The sequence below is a fragment of the Vigna unguiculata genome, chromosome 9, assembly GCF_004118075.2.
Source record: "Vigna unguiculata cultivar IT97K-499-35 chromosome 9, ASM411807v1, whole genome shotgun sequence".
NCBI classification, from domain to species: Eukaryota; Viridiplantae; Streptophyta; class Magnoliopsida; order Fabales; family Fabaceae; genus Vigna; species Vigna unguiculata.
This window is the reverse complement of record NC_040287.1, coordinates 43,426,447-43,452,282: the sequence shown is the minus strand read 5'-3', so window position 1 is coordinate 43,452,282 and position 25,836 is coordinate 43,426,447. Positions and strand designations below refer to the sequence as shown.

The window sequence follows — 25,836 nt, the reverse complement described above, 5'->3', positions numbered from 1 at the left end:
TATCAATTTATCATCTAATTCCCCAAAGTCTTTACTTAATTTTGTGAACTTCTTAACGTTTTCCAATTTTTAAACATTGAAAGTTTTATCATAAAAAAAAATTAAAAAAAAAGCGGATCGGCCCGCGAGCCAACGTATATGCAGGGCAAACCAAAGTATGTGACCCGCATAAAATATGCGGGACGGGGCGGGCCAGCTCGCGGTGTGCGGGCCTTATGCGGAACGGGCCTAAACGAGGCGGCCAACTCGCATTGTCACCCCTACTTGAAAAGCTACTCTTTGTAGGTTTGAAATGTAATATATCGCTTCATTGACTATTGTTAATTAAAATAAGTTATTATCATCATTGTATAGAAAAATTATTACATAAGCAAAGCATGTGTATGCTAGGATTTCAATGTTAAGTTTTTTTCTAGGTAATACTTTTATTCTTCTTTATTTTGTACATTGCAAATTTGAATTGTAGAATAAACTTTGAAAAATTGTGATTTAATGAGAAGCACAAGCCAAAAGTATGTAACCTGCATGGCACTTTTTAATCAACTTCTAAAATAACCAGTGCCAATATCTTGATTATTTTCTGACACTTTTTGATGTTTCTCTTTTAGGGTGTATTTTGTGACGTCTACAAACAATGGATGTAAATGATGTAATTGGCGAATCTAAACATTATCCATATATTATAAATTGTATGCATTTTTTGGTGTGTGTATCTTTTATTTTCTTTTTATGATTTAGGAACACATCACACCATGTTTCATGAACATATATACTGTAGATTGTTTATTAAGGCTTTGTTATGGATTTGAACGAGTGGAAAAGATGAAAAATGAAACAAAGGATATTTGTTTAAATTAATGACAACAGATTGAGAAATGAAGAAAAGAAATATTTTAATTAATAAAATTGTAAGATTAAAATGTATTTCTATGGTTAAAATTTATTTCAATTAAAATATAATCAGTTTAAAATAATTTAAAATAAAATGTAAGTTATTATTAAAATATAAAAAAATTAACTAAAGAAATTAATTTAAAATAAAATGTAATAGAAGAAATTAAGTTAAAATAAATTTTGAGTGATTAATTTAAATAAAAAATATATTTGATTTATAAAATTATTTTAAATTAAAATAGATTATAGATTGATTAAAATTAATTTAAATTAAAATGGTAAACACATAAATGAAGAAAATAAAGGATTCTACACGAAAGTGAACAGATATGTGAACCTTAAATTTATTAAATAAATACAAAAATATTTATGAATCTCAGATATTTGTATTAATTAAAATATTTTTTATATATTTAAATCTAATTTGAATGTAGTGATTATAAAAAATTAATAAATAATATAATAATTTTACTATTTTATATTCATTTATTGTAATAAAAATATTTTAATTAGCTTTTGATATATAAAAATTTATTTTCTCCATGGTTCATGGTTCAACTCCTAAATGTGGTTTATTGTAAACTTTTACTGGGGTTGCTTAAGCACCAAAATTGTCAATCAGCCGTGAAAGTTAATATTTGAATTAATATTTGTAATATCTAATCATCTTTCAATTGTTAGGTACATTTATAGGGCTTCACTAGTCATTCTTCAATTATATGCAATTTACATAAAATACATTAAAGTATCACATTGATTTTTCATATTTCATTATGTAATTTCTAAGTAGAAGATAGTTGATTTACAAAAGATTAAGCTAATATTTTATTATATTTAAGTGTCAAAATCAAGTAAAATAGATATTTATTAAATTATCAATTCATTGATTAAATATGTCTAACAATATATATTATACTAGTCTTTTCATATACTATTATGTATTTTTAATGAGTCTATTCTACATATTTTTGTATATTTGAAAATATATTATATTTTTTGCATATGATTTATTCTTTATATTTTTACAAAGTAAAATATTTATATTTTCATAAATACCGCCTTTCTAAACATATAAATTTTAGGTTGATTATATTCAAAACTTAACTGTAAACTTAAAAATATTTATATTTCTTTCATCAACCTCTAAATCATATACTCTTTTATACTTTATATATTTTTACATATAGTTCTAGAAAGTATATTTTACTTTTATATATAATTTATCTTTTATATTTTTAGAAAGTTTAACATTTATATTTCATAAATATATTGACTTTCTACACATATAAATCATTTTTCAGGTTAATTATATTCAAAACATAACTATAAACTTACAAATGTTTATAATTTCTTTCATGGATTTACAAATCTATTTTCACAAATAACAAATACCAACACATTAAAACAGGTTTACTTAAAAAACAGAAGGAAAAAAAACATTAACATATTTTTACACTCATTTCACAAATAACAAATACCAACACATTAAAACAGGTTTACTTAAAAAACAGAAGGAAAAAAACATTAACATATTTTTACACTCATTTCACACATTATCCTTCAAATGAATGGAACCGATATCCAAAAATAAATACAATCTAACAGTCCACTATGTAAGCAAAGTACTTCATGAATAAAAAACAATGAAAAGTATCTCGTGTAGCAGATAACTATTTAAAAAAAAAAAAAATCACAGAAAAACAATTAGAAAAAGTTGTCCAATGATAGAAACAATCATACAAGGTTTTTAAAGAAAATTATAGAAAAGAAGGATGAGTCTAATATCGATTTCCCAAGCTTATAGGTAGCTACAAAAAATTAAACGCCAAAGTTTCTTTTGAGGGAAGTACTCCTATACCTAGCTTCTAACTCTTTGTGTGTGACCTTTATCAGTGCACCCATATGGCTTCTCTCCATCTCAACATCTTCACATGAGTGTAATATAATATTGGGATAAAAATAAAACATGGTCTCATGTATGTCATGCAGGAGTGTGATTAATTAAAGTTGAGAGAAAGAAAGAAAGAAAAGAGGAGGATTTTGAATAAGAACACAGAAGAAGCTTTTCTATAGATATATTCTATTGGATACAAAAAGACGATGTGCCTAAGATTAATTTGAGGGGGCAAGCACCCTGGAATATATACATAAACTCAAGCAATTTGATGGTTGAGCAGGTAGGTAGGTATATATGTTTGATAGTTCAGCGAAATCCTCTTCCTCTTGATTGATACAGTTCGAGTCTACTCTTGGCTTCTGGTAGAAGTTGTATAATGCCGTGTTCCTCCACCAGATGTGCCTGTTTGGTGCACCACTCAAGAACTATCAGAACCTCTTCCTGTGCCAGCGTCTCGCTCTTGGGGACGTGGAGCGCTATGTAACAAAGGAGAGTCACGGAAGGAATCTGAACCATTTGCTCACCAAAGTAAACCAGTTGAATCAAGTGCTTGGCGCCACCGGCCTCTATGATGGCGTTGCAGTGATTCTCGTGGAGGTAGTTATCCGTGCAAGCAAATTTGTTCAGAGCAATGGCGGCTTCCGTGCTAACATGGGCTTCTCTCTCGTCAAGGAGCCTCACCAATGGCCCAATCAGTCTTGTCTCGGTTGCTCTGAAAGTTCTCGCCAAATTACCAACGGATCTGATGCAAGGTACGAGAAGGTCAATTTGTTCGTTTTCTATCACTCTAAGAAGCTGATCCAGAACAGCCTTGGCGGCAGGGGCGGTGGGTTTGAATGCAGAGCGTCTCAGCTCTGCATGTTGCTCCGACACGGCCGTTATTTCCATCAACGCCATTGCGGAATAAGATTGGACGTCTTCGGGACCCTTTTCGAGCAAAACCGCGAAACACAGAAGAGCCCTTGACTCTGTTATGCTCCTACACACACTCAAGTTACCCCTCGCCAGTTGCCATAAGGCTCTTGCTGCCATCGCCTTCATCTCTATCTTTGTGATGGGGTCTTCGTATTCCCTCCCCTTGATACTCGTCCCAGCAATTGACACGTGCTGTGTCCCACCGTGAGGTTTTTTGGTGTTCGTGCCGCCGCCGGTGTTGTTGTGGTTACCCGTGGGGGTGGCATTATTTTTTGGGGTAATGCCCTTCATTGCCATGGTGTTGGAAACCACGTTGTGCATCTGATTGGATGTGTTGGCCCCCGTCGGACGTCCAACAACGTTCTTATCATCTTCTTCTTCCTGCGTATTATTACTCTCCAAAACTAAGGTGTGAAGGGACTTGTGCTTGTTGGCAATGGCGTACTTGCTATGCTCTTGAATGGTCTCGAAGGCGAGATGGCTAACGAGCAATCGTATGGCATTGTTCTGGGAAAAATGGTCTTGGCATTTGGGGTGATTGGCAGCGAGTTCAGAAATAGCCCAGGCCACCACCGCCTGAACCTTCATATGACCGTCTTTGAGGATTTTGGCAAACACGGAACAAACACCGGCGTTCACAATGTGTTCCACACTTTCAGGGTCTTTCCCCAGAAGCCCAATGGCTCTGGCAGCGTTCTCCTGTCCTTCCAAATGTCCTTCCTTCAGAAGCTTCAACAACGGGGGCACGCCACCCTCTTCGATGATCAGTCTCCCGTAACGGTCATTGTCGCGAGCCAGCGAAACCAATGAAGCGGCGGCGTCGGAGCGCTCGTCCAGGGAGGCGCCGGACAGGAGAATGGCGACCTGTTCCCAGATGAGGCAGAGGATGGGTTCGTTGGCGGCGATGGGGGGAAGCCCGAGGTACTCGTCGTCACGCTCGTCGGCGGACGCAGAGACGCGGAGGAGCCACTGGACATCGCCGACGGAATTCTCTAGCTGCATGGAGGTCTTGCGGAATGCTGTGGCGGGGATGATGGTGAAGAGTCTTTTGATGACACTGTTGGCGCGGCATTTGGTGACGAGTACGAGGGCCTTGTCCAGGACTTGTTCGGTGTCGTCGATGATGCGCCGCGTGGGACGCTCGTATAAGTCGCTGCTGTTCCTCGCAGCCTGGCGGAGGAGCCCTGCGAGCTTCTCCGTTTTGGATTTGAGCTCGAGACATTCCTGTCGGAAATTCTGGGCCTCCTCCGCCATCTTCGATACCTGGTCCGCCAGTTGTATCGGGCTCGCCAGGATCTCCTTGACGATGCTCGACATGGTTGCAGCGGACCCTCACGCGCTCGCTCGCTAGCGACCAAACAACGTTTCGGATTGATCAATAAATTTATTTGTATGTACGAGATTCCTGTCTCAGAGGTTGTGGTATTGTTTGGCTGATGTTTGGGTCATGGAGGGTTGGCGGTGGCGGTGACGGTGGCGCCGCCGGGTAAGTGACTGAGGGGGGGAAATTATGGAAATGGTTCGACGGGTTTTTCTCCCAGGTTGTCTTAAAAACTGCAATAACAGGTCTGGATACATATAGTTAGAGCAAATGGTTGGTCCAAACCTTTCAAGTACTCTCCAAGGGCAACTCCTTCTCTTCCCTCACCTTATACACCACCGATTGTACTCCACGCTCTCATCCTACGCCTTCTTCCTTTCGTAAATCGTACGTCATGTAGGGAAACTAGTTACACGCGCCACGGAGGATACTCCTATTATCTCTTCAACGAACGTGCGTACGGCTTACACGCTGCCACTATGAGAGAGAAAGCGCCTTTGCAATCAATTAAATTAAATTAACTAATTACAAAATCTTACACTAATCCCAATTAACTAATGTGGAAGAATCTTCTAAGAAAATTTAACCAGCATGCATTTCGTTAATGCAACAAAAAACCCTGTTATTTATCATTAATAAATCTATATATATTAAAAAAAAAAAACTCTTTACATTACTTTATACGTCTTGGTACAGTTTACTTCAAAAGGATAGTAAGAGAGACATGATAAGTTAAATAGTAAGTCAAATCATAGTATTGTATATGATGCTAATATTAGCATTTTAGTATTTAAAATTATGTTCCGCTTAAAAATCGAGTATAATTGTTCAGAAATCTAGGGGAAAAATGGTAAAAAGATTATGAAACTGTTGTAAATCTGAAAATAGAAACTAAAAGGCGTAAATAGGATATAAAAAATAAATTTTTTATATATTTATTTTACCTACATATAACATGCTTTTTATATAAAATTTTATTTTAGTGAAAGGTAATTATTTAATATGTATAAATATTAACACACTAATATGTAAAATTTGTTCCACATGCAATCAAAATATGTACCTCTATAATAAAATATTGAATTTATTTCCTATCAAATTGGTTAAATTTAGTTTAGTTTATATAATTTTTTATTTATTTTACTCCTCAAAGTCGGATATCGATATTTTTTTAGGAAAATAATCTTTTGACAAAAAGTATTTTGACAAAGCTGACAAACTTCCTTAAAATAGAATTAAATTTTTTACTTTTTTATTTTTTTAACTAAAATAAAGTAATAAAATAATATTTTTTTATCTAAATTAGTAGTTTGTCAAAAAGTTTGTAAGAAAAACTTTGTTAACACATCATTCCCCATTTTTTTATCCTTAAAATCATTTTAACATAATAGATCATTTTTTTTCTAATTTAGAAAACGTATTGGATCATATGTTAATTTTGTATTACAAACAGCTATTGTTACACACTGGTGAATAATAAAGATGATAACATTAAAATTATTTCATACAAATAAAACAGTTTTAAACTGAGAATATATTGAAGAAAGAATTGGTTGTTTAACCTAGCTAGCGTCAACAAATGTTGAAACCCCATACACTATGAAAAACTTGTTTCTTTTGAATGAATGTGTATTCAAGCTAAAAAAAACTATATATTAACTAGGCTAGTGCTGAATCCTTGGCGCATACAGATAGATAAAAAGATGATCTCATTATTGTAAATATGAATTAATTTAATATAATATAGTTTCAATGTATTGAATATAAAATTTCACGTTTTATTGTTAATTCGTTTATCTATTATTTTTATTTTATCATGAAATTTATAATTCGATTAGATGTTTTGACTTTTTAGTGTAAATTAAAATTATCATAATTTAATTTTAGTCGAAAAGTTACAAACTATTATTTGCTGCCTTGAATTAAAATGATAAAAGTGTATACTTTTGGATAACAAATTTTAGAGATACTTTTATATGTTTAAAATTTGAATTAAGAAAAGGATAATTAACAATACATATGTAGTTGACAAATAAGGGTTGAAGAAATTAATACATATGATTAACTCCATGTTCTTCGTAAAACTTTGTCATACATTCAATACATTGTCAATATGGCGCAACATTTGTTCTGAATTGCACTTGAAATTTATTTTTATAAATTTTTCATTGTCCATTACCATTAACTTTTTTTCAAAGAGATCACACCTATCTTTCTATCTTTTCCGGTTTACTTGTTTTTTATATGGTCGTAATGAAGATGTTTAAATATTAACAATGGAATCGTAACGTTGAATTGTTATATTTTTAAATAAAAAGAGTTGTGTTCTGATTGATAATTATAATTTTGTGTAAGTATTGGAATTATATATATATATATATATATATATATATTGAAAATATTGTTTTTCTTTTTTTTTAAAAAAAATGGTATGTTTTTGATAAATCGTAATAAGAATTTTAAATCATATTTAACTATGAATATTTGAAAAAATAATTACAAAAGATATTTGAACTAAATTTAATGCCGTATGTCTTACAAGAGTATGGATGGTCGAGAATTTTATAATGTAAAATTTTAAAGATAGCAACTATTGTCAACAACAAAAACTGTTCTGGGATTTTGAACGCCCTTAAGTTCTTCTTCAGATAAGATAAGGGATATGCAATGAAGAATCTGTAGAATTTCAACACTAATTAAAATTTATAGTACTTTGTTATAAAAGTAATTATATTTAAGTTCTGAAAATAATGTGTTTCTTCAAATGACTAACAATACATATCAAAATGATATTAAGCTTGTGTCTCTTATAACAATCCACACTGCGATTGAGAATCAATATCAAACTGAGTGAATCTTCGATCAATATTCTAGAAAGTTAAAATTTTGGTTAAATTACTTTTTGGTTTATTTTTTCGTAAAAAAATCAAGTTAATCTTCTACTTTTTATTCTTAATTTGGTTCTTATATAATAAAAAGGATGTAATTTAGTATTTTTATAAATAACTTTAATGAATAATTTTATTAAATATTTTTATCCATGTAGTACCAACTTTTTTTATAATTTGTACAAAATTTGATAGTGTCAGGTCTGACCATACAAATTTGAGAAAATTTAATTTAATTTATTTTATAAAAAAATGAATTATAAAATTTTAATTTGATTTAAATATTTGAATTTAGATTTAAGTCTTAATATAAATATTTAAATTTAGATTTAGAAAGAAATTCAAACTAGTTATATAGAAAAATAAATTTAGTTCTGAGATGTAGTCTAATTATTTAAATTTAAAATAAATTTAGATCGAATATTTATAAAGTTAATCTATGATCAATCCATCCCCTTCTCTCTCCTTATAAACTCTTATTTTATATAAGAAATTGTTGTTCTTTTTTGTTTGTTCCCGTTGGTCGGAATCAAGTAATCTGTAACTTAAGGATGAATCAACTAGGGTTGTGAATGATTGTTTTGAGCACGTGCTGGGTCCCTTGCATCAAATTACGTCATATTTAGGTCAACGTTGCATCACCCAAATATATTTATGGGAACTTCAACAATCCAAAACCACAACCTTCTCTCCAAACATTTGTTTTTAATCATAATTATTCATTAATAATCTTACTTTTCAAATTTCCCTATATAATTAAATCCTTCAAATGCACTTCCTCAATTAAATGTTGTCTTCTGTGCAAGGACATAGATGGATAATTTTTTAGATACCTTTTCGGATACATATTTTTATCTACAAATGCAAAAGTCATTAAATATGCTTGTTTACCTTAAAATTGATGTTAGATAATAATCAGTTTCTCATTATGGAACGTGAATGTTTATTTAAAATCAGGCTAACTTATATGTTTTGAAATATTTCAAATGATTTGAAAGTAAAAGATAAGAAAATTTGTAAAATAAGTGTCTTTAGATGCTGAAATTTGTAAATAAAACTCTTTTAAAGCAATGAAGAATTTGATAATTATTAAAAATGAAATAATATTGCATAATTATAAGGTCCCATAAAATTATTATATATACATATATACTAGTTTATAATATATTTACTAGAAGAAGTCTATAATTTTTTTAAATAAACAAACAGTCTTTAGTCCAAATATAGTTTTGTTTTAAATTGAGGCCGTTTTCAAATGTTAAAGGCAGGTTTCACCAAGTTTTGTTTTGGTCTACACTCCACTCAGACCTATATTGGTCCAAATTTGGTTATAATCTCCGGTCCATGTCCAACTTTAAAAGCCCATTCCTTATACGTTCAATTTTTTAAGTTGTGATCGTTATTTACACCTAATAGTTTTACAAATATACATCAATTTTATTATTCTAAAATATGTCACATCTTGACATTTTTTTTACACATAGTAGTTTTACAATTATACATCAATTTTATTATTCTAAAATATTTTGTTGAGATTTTTTTTGTTAATATTTTTTAGCATTTTAAACATTTTCAAAATCTAGTTTCTTTTTATAATATTAAAATCTTGAATAAAAATTATGTTACCTCAATGTTATAACTTTAACTTTGTTAAATAACATGATTAAGATCTCCTATCATACTTCCAATAATATCTATTTTAAAGTTTGGTAATTTACAATCGTCTTGTTAGTTTTCAAGTGTGATTTAGTCCACTTAATCTAAGTAATTAGATAATTTATTTAATTTACATCAATTAATTCATCAAACATAGTTTATTTAATTTACACCATAATTCATCAAACATTAAACGTTAGATTGAACAGTTTATCACTACATAAAATTATGATTAATCGTTAAAATTGTCTTCTTTATACTTAAGAATACAATAATCCAAATTACAATTATGAATATTCATTCTAATGAGGGCAAACTCAAATTCATATTCACAAATGATCTAATTGGAGATTCTCTACCCCTTGACAAGAACAATAACTATTGACTGCTTAAAAAATCATCATCTTACATCAGATATCAAAATCAAAGATCCATGAGTCACAAATTACACAAGCAGTTTTTCCTATACACCCACAACTACATCTAATAACAGGTAGTATATAGGAAACTCACTTTCAAAACTTGTATTTAAAAAAATGTATAGAAGTAACTTGTGCTTTTTCATATACTTGATAGAGTAAAAATAATATTTATAATCCAAATAAATATCTTTATTGAAATTATAAATAATTAAAGTTTTGAAACTGTACAAACAATTATAGAACATGTTTGATAATTGGATGACAGAATGAAAGACCTTTTCGATTTATTTAGCACACACATCTGACAGACATTCTCGGAAAATTCCTCACAGTTCAGAATCCAATCTATACACGTTTTACAGAGCAACAAATGAAGAGTACAAGAGCAGATTCATGAATCTATATATAATGTACAGATAAATAAAAAAGAAATTCAGAAAGAAAAGCATCACTGACAGGCATGAAACAGGTAGAAACGATAACAGGTGAGTTCAGGCTTTGCCTTCCACCCTTGCATGAGTGAGACCGACGCAGGCATCAACAAAATCCTCTTCGATGAAATCGGTGGAGAGAACCTGAAGCCTATCCGCGATGCCTTTAGCGAAGCACTGAGCGATGAAGAGCCTCGCGTACCCATGAATGCGTCGTGTAACGGGTTTCACGCACAGAACAGGGTTATCAGCCACCGGCGTCACGGTGTTCTCCACCCTGTAGAAGTACTTGCGCGACGTCACGGCCGGGTGCTCGCTCAAGTGCTTTAAATTCGCGTCGAACTTGGTGGAAGGGAGATCCGTGTTCACCCAATTATCCTTCAGAAAGCCCGCACTCCACAGAGGACTCCCTGCTTTGGGCTGGGCCGATTTTCTGGGCTTCCACACGCAGATAACTCTCTTCGGCAACACCTCCGCGATCGTCTTCCCGAACACGCCCTCGTCCTGAGGGATCAGAAACTCCCCCAACTGCTCCTCCAAGTACTTGTCGAATTCGGGTGGGTCCTCGTGCCCGAACTCTGTTCTGATCTCCAGTATGATCACCTCGGACTGTGTCTCAGACAGGAACTTCTTCACGTCGTTCAGGACAACGTCGACGCTGTAGGTGACGAGGATGCCATGGCAGATGCGACGGTTTTCTTGGACCCGTATGTCAAGGACGCGGGTACCAAGGACCAACTGCCGGTATATGGAGAGGGATTGGCACTGAGCGAAAGGGCGAGTCACCAGGGGGATGCCGATTTTGTTGGTGGCAGAGTCGTGCGTCCCAGGCCACACGATCTGGTTGATGTGGAGTTTCTCTGGGTTCAGACCAGACATCCAGTTTTTCCTGTCTTGGGGGCGGTACTCGGAACCAGGGTACTCTTCTCCGGACGTTTTCAGATCGGAGAGAACTTTCTTCTCTGTGTGAATGGTCTTTCTCCGTTCCATCTGTTTAGACACCTGAGAACCCATCTTCACTGCACCGCCACCACCCACCGCAACAACAACCACAGGACTTTTTTCTTCACTTCTTCACACACCTTTGCCTAGCCCCACTTGCTTCTTCACCACTAAACTCAACTACCCGCGTTAGGTGATGACCGTATATATATATATAAACTCTGCAAAACAAAACTTCAAACAGGGTTGTTTTTCATACTAGTAAGGATAAGTTTTTGGTTGTTTTCGAAACTCTTTGTTATTACATGCACCTCTGTTTTTCGTTAGTAGTTTTTTCGTAAATAGGAATTTAGTTTAATGTTTTTGGTTACTCCTAACTTCTGAACCATTTTCGTTCAGAAATAATACAATTTGCAGTTCGTAAGAAAAATTTAATACCACCATAAAGGTTCTGAGTTGTGTACTCTTTTGTTTTTTTGTAGTTAAACGTTTTGATGCAAGTGCTTTATGGCCAGTGATTAATCGAACAGTTCTTTTGGTAACTTTTAATTACTTAATTAATTAATTTAACAGTTGGAATATCAAAGATCTTGTCACAATATCAAAACCCTTAAATACTGTGGGTAGTAGTTTGTTTGTTTATGATAAGATTATATATAGTTCGATAAAAGCTATGCAGCTTATACTAAAAATAAATAAATTATATTAATAAATGAAATTAGAAAAATATTTTTTACAGGATGTAAAGTAATAAATATTATTTGTGAATAAAATACAAAAACACGTTTTCTTCTTCTTTCTGAGGTGGACACTCTGACAGCTGTAGATAAAGTTGGTAGGGAGATGGATCATCCATTTAAGCTGACATCCACTTAGATTTGCATTATAAGAAATTAATTTACAGCACAATAATTTGTTTAATCAATTTAACAATGTACAATTAATACAAACAAGAAATATTGAATTTCTATTTAAATTAAATTTTGAAATTCAAGTTATGAGTAGTTTGCAAAATTAGTGTATAAAAATAATAGCCCAGTATAAAAAAGTTACAACTAAAGTTTACCCCAAAAAAAAAAAATCATACAAGCAATACTAGAGTGACAACATCAATAGTTGTTATTATCAATCGATTGTATCCTGATCTTGACGATAGAATCCATAACAATTTTTAAGAAAAATAATGAGCATTAGCATTAATTATTTTCATTTGTTTTGGTGTTATTTTAAGCCACACAAAAGAAAGCGTGGATGAATCAGAGAGAAGTCAAAATGGATTTTTTAATTTTTTTAATCAATTATTAACCAAAAGGGTTGAGAATAGGACAAAGGTAGTGAAATTATGATATGAGGACTTGGGTGAAATTTTGTGTGGTTTATATCTTAAGGAGTGAAAATGGTGATTAATGGTGAGGGGTCAGTGCTCTGATTGGTCCACTTGTAATGCCCGTCCTGTTCAAACCTGTCTTCATCTTTGTTTTTGGTTTATCTGTGAAATTGTTGCGACACATAAGGAGCAGTTGAAAGAGACCAAAAGTTAGACACATGGACAGCATAGAAATTATCTTCTAGGTTGCTCCTACAGTAAACTGAAACCTCAAACTTCACATCCTAATGGGAGATTATTTTGTCCTTAACCATTGATTTTCGTGGTGGCAATAATTCCTTGGCATGTATCTGCCACTCTAGTGTGAATCTTCTCTATCTCATTTAAAGCATGTTTTGGCCCTCACTGCCTTCATTTTTATTCAAGGACAAAATTTGAATCAGAAAAAAAAAATCAATCTTTTCGATTAATGTATTTTGACATTAAATTATTTTGATTTTGAAATGCAGTTTTAATATATCTTTTCGTTTATCTTTTTATTGTTTATATTCAATATTTATTCACATGTCATTTCGAAATCAGATTTGGTTTACAAATCTAATAGTACATTTTTTTTTAAAGTGTCTGTAAGTATATTTAATTCTTTATTATTTGTTATATTTATGCATTTACTAGTTTAGCAATTAATTAATTGTTTATATATTAACACAATTTTTTTTTATATTTATATTAAATCTTATGTTTACATGTCAAAATGAATTTTATTTATAAAATTAAAATTTAATCATATTAAATTGTATTATGAGTTTGTTTCATTCTTTTATTAGTCCGTTACGTTTTTAACTTCAATTCTTTTATTAATCTGTTACTGTTTTTGATTTAAATTTTTATGTAATAGGTTAATTTAAAGATTTTAACCGTCTTAATTTTGAAATTTAATTTTAGAATGTTCCTTTATTTTCTTTTGACTATTTACATTCGCATGTCAACATAAATACTCTGCTCATTTTCACCAATTTGGAAATTTCTGTGTTATGCTTTGTTCTCGCATTTTCATTTTCTCTCGCACGTCTTTCACTCTTTTTCTGAATTTTCACCATTTCCTGTTTGCTCTGTTTTTTCTGACCTCTTCTGCATTTGAAGTTTTTGCTTTATTTCTTCGAGAAATGTTTTGGAAGCAGGACATCTATGCAAACCTAATTCCCTCTGTTATTTTGTTTAGGGTTTTAGGCTTTCAGTAAATCAATGTTGTACAATGATGACCTGTGCTATTTGAGGTATTGCAGACCTGTGACCCCTTTCAAGTTCATTTTTTTGGATGATGTATTTGGGGTTTAGGGTTTTCTTGCGTGTTACTCTTTCTTTTTTTGAAAAAAAGAAACTCAATTCAGTTTGAAATTAGGACTGTAATTTTAAATTTGAATTTCAAATCATCTTTGGCGCCTTATGTTACACGAACAATAACATGTTTGAATTACAAGAAAAAAAAATGTATAAGGCAAAGTCGTAATATATTATGGAACACTTGAATTTGAACTCATCAATGGAAAAAAGTTGGACTATATTTTTTCTATCAACGGTTGGACTCATCAACACTTGAATTTTGAATTATTTGTTTGGTTGTGGGCAACATAGTGTCACTTATTGGGACTTTTCATTTGCTATTTGATGATGGATCATGTTTAGTTGCATCTGCAATCAAAGTTGTTGCTGTTTTATGTTTGGGATCAATTAATTAACACTTGATTAATTAATTAAATTTTATTTTAGTATAATTTATGATGAAAGTTATGTAACTCTAGTTCTAAGTAAAGATCTTCATATTGTGTATTTAAAGTGTCGCGAAAATACTTTTTTAATATTAAATCAACTTAAAATTTAGCATATTTAAGGATTAATATTTTATATTTTTTAAAATGTTATGTAAAGAAATTATGAAATAAACTATATGGAAAATGTATTTTTTGGAAGTACTTTCTTAACATTTAATCAACTTTAAATTTAGCACACTTAAAGATTAATATTTTACATTTTTTAAAATGTTATGTTGAGAAATTGTGAAATAAACTATTCGGAAAAAAAAAATTTAAATTTTAAATTTCAATAAATTTGTTTAAAATGTAGCTAAAAGATAAAAGAATAATATTTAATTATAAATAGTTTTATTGTATTCAAAATATACAATTATGTAACATTTAAGAATTCATATTAATGTTGTTAATTTTCATTGTTATCATTTTTTTCTAATTTTAAACTTATAATCTTAAACAAAAATATTTAATAAAAATATAAATTTTAATAAAAAATATTATAATTTTTATATAAAAAATAATTTTAATTTTAATTTTGAAGATATAAATTTGTTTAATTTTAAATAAAACTAAAACTAAATTAAACAAAAAAAATAATAAATATAAGAAACAAATTTAATATACAACATTGATTCTCGTAAATATTTTTTTAAAAAATTTAAAAAATAAATAAATAATAAAAATTACAAAATTACAAAATAATACATAATTATTATTGTTCTGTTATTGATTTAAATGATGTTAAAAAAAATCAAATAAAATAAAATTGACAAAAAATATGATTAAATTGAAAAAAAAATATTATAATTAAATTGACAAAGTTGAAAAAAATAGTAATCAAGTATATATTTTTACGTATACATATACATGATTTGTTAAGAATTTTTTATAACAAATGTAGATAACTTTTTTTCAAATTTAAATTAATATATTTTGTGACTTTTTTCTAATACTAACTTTACTTTTCTATGATATATTATTATTATTAAATTAACATATAATAATAACTTATTAAATTAAATTAACATTTATTTTTTTATGCATACTTAAATTTTTTTTTCTAAAATAAAATAAATACTTTTATTCATAATATATTTGACTAATTAAATACTATATATTTCAAAAATATTTAATTTTGGAAAACATTGATTATAATAATTATCTATATATATTAATTTTTATTTTACATGATATATATTATTTTATAACATAAAACAAATTAAATTAGTGTGGGAAGTCGAAGCGGATGGTTAGTTGAAGCAGATGGAAGTTAGGGTTAAATAAGAAAAAGATTGGAAGTAGTGAGGGAAGTGGAAGCAGATGGAGTCAAAGCATGATTTTGTGAACCGGACGCTTGAATACATTCTTCATAGAGTCCCAGACACAGAGATTAACGGTAACATGCTAAAAAATTCGCTTCGAATCGGCCAAGTTTTTGGTCTTGAGCCCCGCAACAAGAAGACCGTTTTTCTCAAAATTCTTCAACACTACCTCTCCACTCACTCCATCACCGAACCCCTTCTCTATACCCTCGAGCTCCTTGCGGAACTCTTTTGCTGCGATGCCTCTCCGGTCCCCGCTACCATGACTGCCGCCTACTGCGCCGTGGCGGTGGAATGCACGCTCAAGTATCTGAAATTAAGTCGCCACCACCACAATCCTCTCTACCTCGATGCCGTGAACAGGATATGGCGAGTTAGGATTGCGCTTATGAATAGTTCCGGTTCCGGAAAAGAGAGTGTTCTGCTTTCAGGGGAGTTGGAGCAGTGGAGAAAGGACATTGAAACTTCACTTTTGGATTCAGAAGTAATGGAAAGGTTGGCCTCCATAGATACTAAAAGGGATGCCATGGTGAAGGTCAAAGCATTTTTAGATGAAGCCCGTACCGATTTGGAACCCGGTATGTTTTGTTAAACTTTTATTATCCCTAATATTTTATTTCTTTTTTTAATGTTTTTGTTGTTGTATAATCCAAATGTAACTAACTGTATAATACAGTTAGTAGTTACCTTTGTAATCTTTGTATTCGGTATATAACTCTTATACAATGCTAATGAGAATAAGTCCCAATTCTCAATCCTCTGTTTGCCTCCCTATCTCCCTACTATCTGCATTCTGTCAGTACAAACATAGTGGTTTCAGAGCAAGGTTCCTTGAAAGGGGATCGCAAGAAATCGAAGTACACGTCAAATGTTTGTCACTGTGCAACAATGGCTGCAGGAGGCATGATGACAGGCACCCTCCCTGTATTTGATGGGAAGGGTTATAGTGACTGGTGCGTGAAGATGAAAGCTATTATGGGCTTTCAAGAAGTACATGAGATAGTCAAGATTGGGTTCAAAGAGCTATCAAAGAATGCAGATGATGGAGCAAAGGAGGAGTATAGAGAGAAGAAACGCCTGGATTGCAAAGCAAGAATGTTGTTGCATCAATGTGTGTCAGCAAACGTGTTCCAAAAGATATCAAAGGCTAGCACAACCAAGTAAGCGTGGGATATGTTGTGTGTTGGGTATGGAAATTCTGGAAGAATCAAGAAGGTCAAGATCTGGTCTTTATGAAGGCAATATGAACTGCTTTCTATGTATGGGCAGGAGACAGTAGCTGGGTACTTCGGAAGACTCCAAGCTCTTGTTAACGACATGACAGCTTGTGATGAAAATGTTGAGGACCTTAACCCCTCAATATGATCATATAGTAGTAGCTATTGAGGACACTAGAGACTTGGAGAAAATGACAGTGGAGGAACTCCAGAATTTCCTGGAAGCCCATGATCAGCGGATTCTTGAAAGAAAAGGTGTTGACACAAGTGTGGAACAAGCTTTGCAAGCCAGAACAACCAGTAGTAGCTCACGAGGCAGAGAAAGAAGAGGGTTTAGAGGTTGATTTAGCGGAGCAGAGGCTCTGGCAGATCTGGAGTGTCTTAGATCTAGACAATACCAACAAGCAAAAAGAAGGCTCCAAGCACAGGGGTGAAAACAATACAAAGGAGGAAAATAAAGAAAGAGTGTTGATCGAAAATAGGTGCAATGCTATGTTTGTGATAAGTTCGACCCTTGTTTGAATGCTGGCACAATGAGTCTAATCAAAACAAGAAGGGAAAGAAGAACGAGGAAGCCCACTTGGTTCATGAAGAAGAAAGCTCTGATTCTGACCAAGTTCTTTTGATGGTAACAACTACAGAAGATGGAAAGGGTGACCGAACATGGTACTTGGATACTGGTTGCTCCAATCAAATGACATGACACAAATGTTGGATGATTGAATTGGACACCAATGCGAGGAGCAACATCAGGTTTGCTGACAACAACACAATCACTGCAGAAGGTATCGGGAAGGTCTTGATAACCAAGAAAGACGGAAGAACCGCGTTCATGAGTGATGTGCTATATGTTCCGACAATGAAGAATAACTTGTTGAGCTTAGGGCAATTGTTGGAGAAAGGGTACACCATGAGTATGCAGAAGAAGTGCATTGAAGTGTGTGATGAGAAGAAGAGGTTGTTGTTCACGACTCCACTGTCTAAAAATCGCACATTCAGAATCAACCTGAATGTCATAGCAGTACAGTGCATGAATGTTGTCAAAAATGATAAGGAGGATTGGTTATGGCACTATCGGTATGGTCACCTAAACTTTAGGAGTTTGCAACTCCTTGGCAGCAATCAAATGGTGAGTGGATTACCAAATATACAACCCCCCAAGAAGGTCTGTGAAAGGTTCGTTATGGGCAAACATCATCGCAAGGAATTCAAGAAGGCAACAGTTCACAGAGCCAAACAACCACTTGGGGTAGTGTATGCAGACCTGTGTGGACCTTTTAGTGCAGTCTTTCTTGGAGGTAATAGGTAATTCCTTATCCTAGTAGACAAATTTACTTGCAAAATATGACTGTACTTATTGAAAGAAAAGGAGGCTTTATGCAATTTTAGCAACTTTTGTAGCTTGGTGGAAAGATAGTAAGATTGGAGAGTGAAGATCTTGAGAACCGATGGAGGAGGAGAGTTTAAATGCAAATAATTTGTTGAGTTCTGTGAAAACAAAGGCATTGAACATGAGATGACAACCCCATACACACCTCAGCATAATGGCTTGGCTGAAAGGTAATAGGTAATTCCTTATCCTAGTAGACAAATTTACTAGGAAAATATGGCTGTACTTATTGAAAGAAAAGGAGGCTTTATGCAATTTTAGCAACTTTTGTAGCTTGATGGAAAGATAGTAAGATTGGAGAGTGAAGATCTTGAGAACCGATGGAGGAGGAGAGTTTAAATGCAAAGAATTTGTTGAGTTTTGTAAAAACAAAGGCATTGAACATTAGATGACAGCCCCATACACACCTCAACATAATGGCTTGGCTCAGAGGAGGAATAAAACAATGGTAGACATGACTAGATGCTTGCTCAAAGGTAAAAATCTACCACACCAGTTTTGGGGGAAAGCAGTGTCCACTACAACTTATATTCTTAATCGTAGTCCAACCAAAAGGTTGAAAAACAACACACCTAAAGAGGCTTGGATTGGTGATAAGCCAAGGGTACATCACCTCTGGATTTTTGGATCCTTAGCATATACGTACATCCCAGATGAAAGGAGGAAGAAGCTAGATAATAAGAGTGAGGCTCTTATACTCATTGGATATCATCTGACTGGTGCATATAGGTTGTACATCTAACTCTGTTGTGATTAGCAGCGATGTTCTTGTTATGGAATTTGCAGAATGAAACTGGAAGAATGAAGGAGAGGCTAGTGTTTCTTGTATTATTGAGGATGCAGTGGGTGTCAAAAGAAAGCACAGAGGTTACAACAGGTAATGAAGCTGCTGTTTGAAGATCTGAACGAGTTAGATTCCCCTCTTCAAGGCTTACCGGTCATGAATTATTCCATGACAGTGAAGTCACTGACAATGGAGACCTTGCACACATAACATTACTTGCTGACACTGAGCCCATCTCTTGGAAGCAAGCAATTGACATGAAAGAGTGGAAGAAAGCCATGATGGAGGAATTATAATCCATTGAAAAAAACAGATCATGGAAGTTGGTTGATTTGCCAAAGCATAAAAGCCCAATTGATCTATCCTGGGTTTTCCAGACCAAGTCCAGACCAGATGTCACAATTGCCAAATATAAGGCAAGGCCGGTGGCAAAGGGGTTTTTGTAGAAACATGGGATTTATTTCACTGAGGTTTACGCACCTTTAGTACGGATGGAGACAATAAGATTGTTGCTTTCAATAGCTAGCTGGAAGAATTGGAAAATATGCCAATATGATGTCAAGTCAGCTTTCGTGAATGGGCCTTTGGAAGAGGAAGTTTATGTTAGATAGCCAACTGGATTCGAGGTTAGTGGAGAAGAGCAGAAGGTTTATAGGCAGAAAGCCCTATACGCCCTTTGGAATAAATGCATTGATTCATTCCTGATGACACATGCAGTGTTGAGTTTCGAGTTTATGTGAAGGTGTACCATAGCAAAATTTGCTACTGGTGTGCCTCTATGTAGATGATTTGATGATAACTGGTGATGAAGAGATTGAGATTGAACGGTTTAAGGAGAATATGAATACTGTGTTTGAGATGACAAGCTTAGGAATCATTGACTATTTCCTAGGTCTTGAAGTTGTGCACTCACTTATTGGGATCTTACTGCACCAGAGAAAGTATATACAAGAGGTATTAAAGAGATTTAAGATGACAGACTGCAATGCTGTTCCTATACCAGTTATAGGAAATCAGAAACCTGTTGATGCAACACTTTATAAACAGTTGATGGGATCTCTCAGTATATTTTTAATAGCGGACTTGATATCAGCTATGGAGTGGGTTTGATAAGCAGATTCATGACAGACCCGAGAGCTCCACATCTGCTGGCAGCAAAGCACATTCTTAGGTACTTGAAGGGCACAATAGATTTGGCTCTATTTTATCCAAGAAAAACAAATGAGCGTGACATTGTACTAGAAGCATGGTCTGACACTGATTGGTGTGTGGACAAGGTTCAAAGGAAAAACACCTTTAGGTACTAGTTTAAGTACATGACAACACTAATATCTTGGTGCTCGAAGAAGCAAAGCGTGGTGGCCCTTTCCTCTTGCAAAGCAGGCTGCAGAAGCAGCCTGTCAATGCCTATGGTTGGAATCTGTTTTGAAAGAATTAAGACTGGAATACAAGAAGCCTGTGCAATTGCAAGTGGATAATAAGTCTGCAATAGACTTATCCAAGAATCTAGTTAGTCACGAGAAGAGCAAGCATATTGAGACCAAATATCACTTCTTGAGAGATCAAGTTATGAAGAACAAGATTGAGTTGATACACTGCAACACAAAAGAGTAGATTGCAGACATCTTTACAAAGCCCCTGAGACAACATAGATTTGAAAAACTTAGAAATATGTTAGAATGTTGTTGTATAATCCAAATACTGTTATGTAACTAACTGTATAATACAATTAGTAGTTACCTTTGTAATCTGTATATAACTCTTATACATATACATTATAATAATGCTAATGAGAATACGTCCTAATTCTTAATACTCTGTTTACCTCCCTATCTCCTTACTCTCTGCATTTTGTTAGCTCCAACAATTTTGAGACGATAGTATATAACATGTGATCAATAAGATTGTTCCTTTGACAATTACTAATTTATAGGTCATATTTGTTATTTAAACACATGTAAACTGTTATTGGTTTGATTTTATGGTCATAGTAGTTAGAAATTAAATTCGTGATATTTTCATTTTGTCCAACAGGAAGTCTGAAGTGTAGCAGTGTTGCGGCTGATAACGATAATCAAACCTCTGTTTTTGAGAATTGTGACCAAGGTCCTTGTTCGGTGGAAACAAATATTATTGCTGGTGTTAATGAGGTAATTGTGTGTTTTTTTCTTATTATAATTTCTTATTATGATGACTAATTTTTTTTTATTCTTTGGAAAAGACGGGATGTTTATTTATAGGAATGACAATCTAACACTGTCTCTTTCTCCTCTAATAATGTTTGTGTTCTCTGAATTTGTCTTCAAATTAGTGTATCATTTATTGATTTTTTTTTTTGCAGTCTGGAAAATCCATTTCTGGGGAGTTGTTGGTGAAGGAATCTTTACCAATAACTCTTATCACTGAGAGTTCTGATCGAAGATTTATTTTAGTGGATAAAAGTACAACTGCTGATGTTTATGAGGTAATTGTGTGCTTTTTTTCTTATTATAATTTGTTATTATGATAACCAATTCCTTTTGACTCTTTGGATAATATTGGATATTCAACCTCTTTCATGCCTCTTTCTCCTTTAGTAATTTTTGTATTGTTCATTTTTTTTTTTAATTTGCCTTCAAATTAGTGTATAAGTTATTGATTCCTTTTTGCAGTGGGATGAGTCAATAGATGGCTTGGAGGGTGGAACATCAAACCGTGCAAGTAGATTTAATTTGCCTAGTCCCAAGAGGAGAAATCTTTCTCCATTGAAGAAGTATGAACCAAAAGAAACTAAAATGAGGAGAAAAGCAAGAAGGTGGAATCAGTTAGAAGAGGCGACGCTCAGAGAAGGCGTAGTCAAGTAATTGCTTGTTCTAAACTGGGGAAATCATGATTTTCTTGTGAATTTTGACTATATAAGTTTTTTTTCTTGATATGCTGTTTTACAATTGCAACTGTTATACCCTTTCTACTTCATTCGAGAATATAAGTAGAATTAATTACCATTTCAAAACGATTTTCCATCCTCATTATACTTGTTTTACATGTATAGGTTTGGCAAGGGAAATTGGAAGTTAATCCTAAATTCTGAGAAAGATATATTTGCAGGAAGAACGGAGGTAAGTTTATTAAGAAGCTGTTGATATATACTTTCTTTTTTAATTCATCTTTTGATACTGATCTAATTATTTTTATCAGGTTGATTTGAAGGACAAGTGGAGGAATATGTCGCGGCGTAAGCACGAATAAATCGAATGTGCATACTTACGCGATCTTTTTGCTTTATCTGTAGTTAGTTGCTTGAGATTACATAGACCGTTAACAGTACTTCTCGATCTTTTTGCTTTATTTGTGGTTGTTGCTTGAGAGTATATAGACTGTTAACAGTACTTCTCGATCTTTTTGCTTTATTGGTGGTTGTTGCTTGAGAGTATATAGACTGTTAACAGTAAAGCTGAATGATATTGAATGATATTGTAACTAGAACGGGCAAAATCATGCGAAATTAGTCAATAGACTTTTTTAGCTTTTTGTAGGAGGAAGTGTAGTTTGTAAAAATTCAGAAGATTGTGGTGTTTAAGCCTCCTTGAACAACATTATTACTATATTTTCATTGATACATGCGTTCGATCTTCTCATTCCTAAAGCAAAACTTCTTTCAAATTTTAGATAATTAAGCAGTTTGATTAGTTGAAACTTTTATTGTTAACTAAAGTTAATAAGTCCAACAAAAATATGTACATTTTAATTATGCAGGGTGTTTAATATTTTATATTTAGTATGTATCTAATATTTTATAATGCTAGGTGTTTCTAATAAAATGTTGATTAGAATATTTAACAGTACAGAATCATTAATAGTCAATTATGAACGTGATTAATGCTTCTATGTAATTTCGTTAATTTAAATGTAGATAGATAGAAACTTAAAGAATAAACAATTGCTTTGAACCTGAAACGCGGAATGAGGATGGACTTACTGACAAATAGCAATTGCTTGGGAAAGGCATGTCATGTTTATTTATTGACTACAGAATTTCTCATTCAAACAATGCTGGCCGAAAGAACCCCAATGCACAGTACTTAAATTCATAGATTAGTTCATTTTTTTTCCTTGAGTAGAGTTTTTAGATTCTTGTAAGTGGTAACAATATCCTACACAATGGCAGAGATATATAAGCCTAAGGAAATGCTTAGCCATTACAAGTGCCTATGTAGGTGAAATACCATAAAGCACCAACCTCCATATATAGAATAAAGATAAAGACAAGCTATTGAAGAGTATTCAATTTTGTATCCTGCATTTTTGAATTGGTTATTTTTGAGGTTAAGAAGTTTTTTTATCAAAAGTTTTGCGGAGAACCTTTGAAATAAAACTGATTATTCCCCAAAAACAATCCTTTTCAAACCTGCTATATGGGAAGAAGCCTATAAATTATTTGCAAGTGGTGAATTTGCAGGTGACATTCCCAGCACCAGAATTTGCTCTCTTGAAACGTAGAGCAGTAAGAAGGACAGTCCTGGTTGAACCCATCAAAGCCAAATTCATGTGTTGGAGCACCCCAATAGGATGATAAGAGAATTGAAAGCTATTATATGAGTTAAGAAGTGCAGTGATTCCTTCTCTGAGAAGAGTCCTGTAAGGGTCTCCCTTCCCTTGCAACCCATGCCACAGTGTAATGTCTGTTCCATATCTCCTTGCCGCAACCATTCCAAAAGCCACTGCTACTTTTGTGTCCCGGTTCACACCCCTCCAGTAGCATTTGTATTCTGACAGTGTCCACTTCCTGAAAATTTAGAAAATTATGGATATTGTAATCAAACTTGTTTATGAACGTGGAACCAATTGAACTTTGCCCATGACAAGGTAGTATAAACTTACTCTGATGGACATGCTGAAGCCTCAGCAAAGATCACTGGTGGTAGGGGTGGCAATGATGGTAGTGGTGGTAGTGATGGTAATGGAGGGAATTCTGGCATTGGAGGTAGCTTGAAATGTGGAGTAGAATTAGGTGGTGTGACTGGTGCTGACACTGGTGTGGAAGATCTTGAGCAGTACTGCATAGGTTGTGAAGGCTGAGCAAGGAGAGAATCCACAGTATACATTTCCATGTCAAACATCCTAAACATGAGTTTGGGATTTTGGGAGGGACCAGCACCTTCACCACAACCCATTGACCCTTCTCCTCTTCCTGAGACCCTTGCAGAACAACCACTCAAGTCGGGTGCACCATCAAACCTCATAGTATAGCTTCCAAACCAGTTCGTTGTTTCTTCTCTTGACATTGTAATTTCCCCATTACTGTCAGCACAGGACAGAGTTACTTTTGCACCTGTAGCAAGCAAGAGGGAGCAAAAGAAATTTAAGAACATTGATCTTTAAAAGTAATCTGATCGATGGTTACCACATTATTTATTGAACATCTAAATTACCAGCTGGCCACCTGTAATATTTTCAAACTTCATTTATTGAAGGAATAAAGGGGTTGACTTGTCCATACTTTTTATCCCAAGTAGGAAAAAAGAACAAGCTTTCTTTCACCTCACAAGATGTTAGCACGGGAGATAAAAAAAGTAGAAACATGTACTTGGTGCATTATGTGATGATGTCAAAAAACACAGTTGTATATAAATCATGTCTCTAAACAATTTGTGAATTAAGAGTGTAAGAAAAGGTCAGATGTAAACATTTTCAAAGCATAATTCAGAAAGACTATGAATACGCCATGAACAGAGACAAGAGCAAAAATGTGGAAGGAGTTAGATCTGACTCACCATTAACAGGATAATCGAAAAGGGATCTCTGTCCGTCTTTGCATTGGTCACAGAAGACAGTGCCAGTGACCATGGTGTCTGCCTGCGTTTCATGAATGGCTGCTGCAAGAATGAGAAATGCTGCTAAGAAACGCTTCACATGCAAGTCCATGAATGCTGGAATGGAAACCCACTAAGCAAAAAACAAGGAAGAAAGAAATGGATTGGTGTGATCACAGTGTGAGGAACACTTAAATAGTTGAATCAAAGTGAGGAAAAAAGTGAAAGAGCACTAAATGATCTCTCATTTCTGAGTTCCAACCCTCAACTGCTACATTTAATGCTGCACTATATATCGTTTTTCAAATGGGATTGGACCATGTAGGGTGGTACGGCATTCATTAATGGTAGATCGCTAGCTAGTATCGAAATAGAACCATGTATAGAATGTAAGCAAGCATGTTACGCTAATGTCCGTAATAATTCACCATTCCGATGACTTTAAGAATAAAAATCAACGTTGTCAATGAAAGAAAAAAAAGTTAGGAGCAAAATTGTTTTTAAAAACCCTTTTTCTCTTGTAAATTAAATTAACCCAGGAGTTTGTGTTGGAGTCAATTTCCTCATTTGTTCTAATTTGAATTTAATATACTTGGTTTCTGAATTTTAAAAAGGAGTATTTTTTTCCTTCTTTAGAGAATAAAACTTTTCTTCATGTTTAATAGATTTTTTTTTTTGTACAATTTTTGTAGAGTTATTTAGTAATATAACATGACCATATCATATTGTTTAAAGAGTGACATTTCATACGTTTTAAACTTGTTTAACAACTTTTATTATGAAGCTATTTAAATTAGGTTAAATTAATTTGACAGTTTTTAAATTAT

General features: G+C 33.2%; 4 protein-coding genes across 4 annotated transcripts; 1 reads left to right on the top strand and 3 right to left on the bottom strand.

Annotated features, from left to right (window-relative positions):
* Nucleotides 1-2,985: 2,985 nt before the first annotated feature.
* LOC114164601 lies at nt 2,986-5,258 on the bottom strand. The gene has a single exon (XM_028049327.1). It carries the CDS (start codon nt 5,021-5,023, stop codon nt 3,098-3,100), a length of 1,926 nt encoding a protein of 641 aa, XP_027905128.1. The 5' UTR covers nt 5,024-5,258; the 3' UTR covers nt 2,986-3,097.
* A 4,958-nt stretch (nt 5,259-10,216) lies between these two features.
* On the bottom strand, nt 10,217-11,730 carry LOC114164118. Its single transcript, XM_028048646.1, has one exon. It carries the CDS (start codon nt 11,436-11,438, stop codon nt 10,485-10,487), a length of 954 nt encoding a protein of 317 aa, XP_027904447.1. The 5' UTR covers nt 11,439-11,730; the 3' UTR covers nt 10,217-10,484.
* Nucleotides 11,731-15,739: 4,009 nt separating this feature from the next.
* On the top strand, nt 15,740-22,738 carry LOC114163309. Its single transcript, XM_028047537.1, has 6 exons — nt 15,740-16,404; nt 21,252-21,367; nt 21,559-21,681; nt 21,869-22,056; nt 22,249-22,315; nt 22,395-22,738. Exons 1-6 carry the CDS (start codon nt 15,825-15,827, stop codon nt 22,443-22,445), a joined length of 1,125 nt encoding a protein of 374 aa, XP_027903338.1. The 5' UTR covers nt 15,740-15,824; the 3' UTR covers nt 22,446-22,738.
* Nucleotides 22,739-23,278: 540 nt separating this feature from the next.
* On the bottom strand, nt 23,279-25,206 carry LOC114162862. Its single transcript, XM_028046846.1, has 3 exons — nt 24,971-25,206; nt 24,078-24,528; nt 23,279-23,982 (listed from the first exon to the last, which is right to left on the bottom strand). The coding sequence occupies exons 1-3, from the start codon at nt 25,119-25,121 to the stop codon at nt 23,631-23,633; spliced, it is 954 nt and encodes a 317-aa protein (XP_027902647.1). The 5' UTR covers nt 25,122-25,206; the 3' UTR covers nt 23,279-23,630.
* Nucleotides 25,207-25,836: the final 630 nt, after the last annotated feature.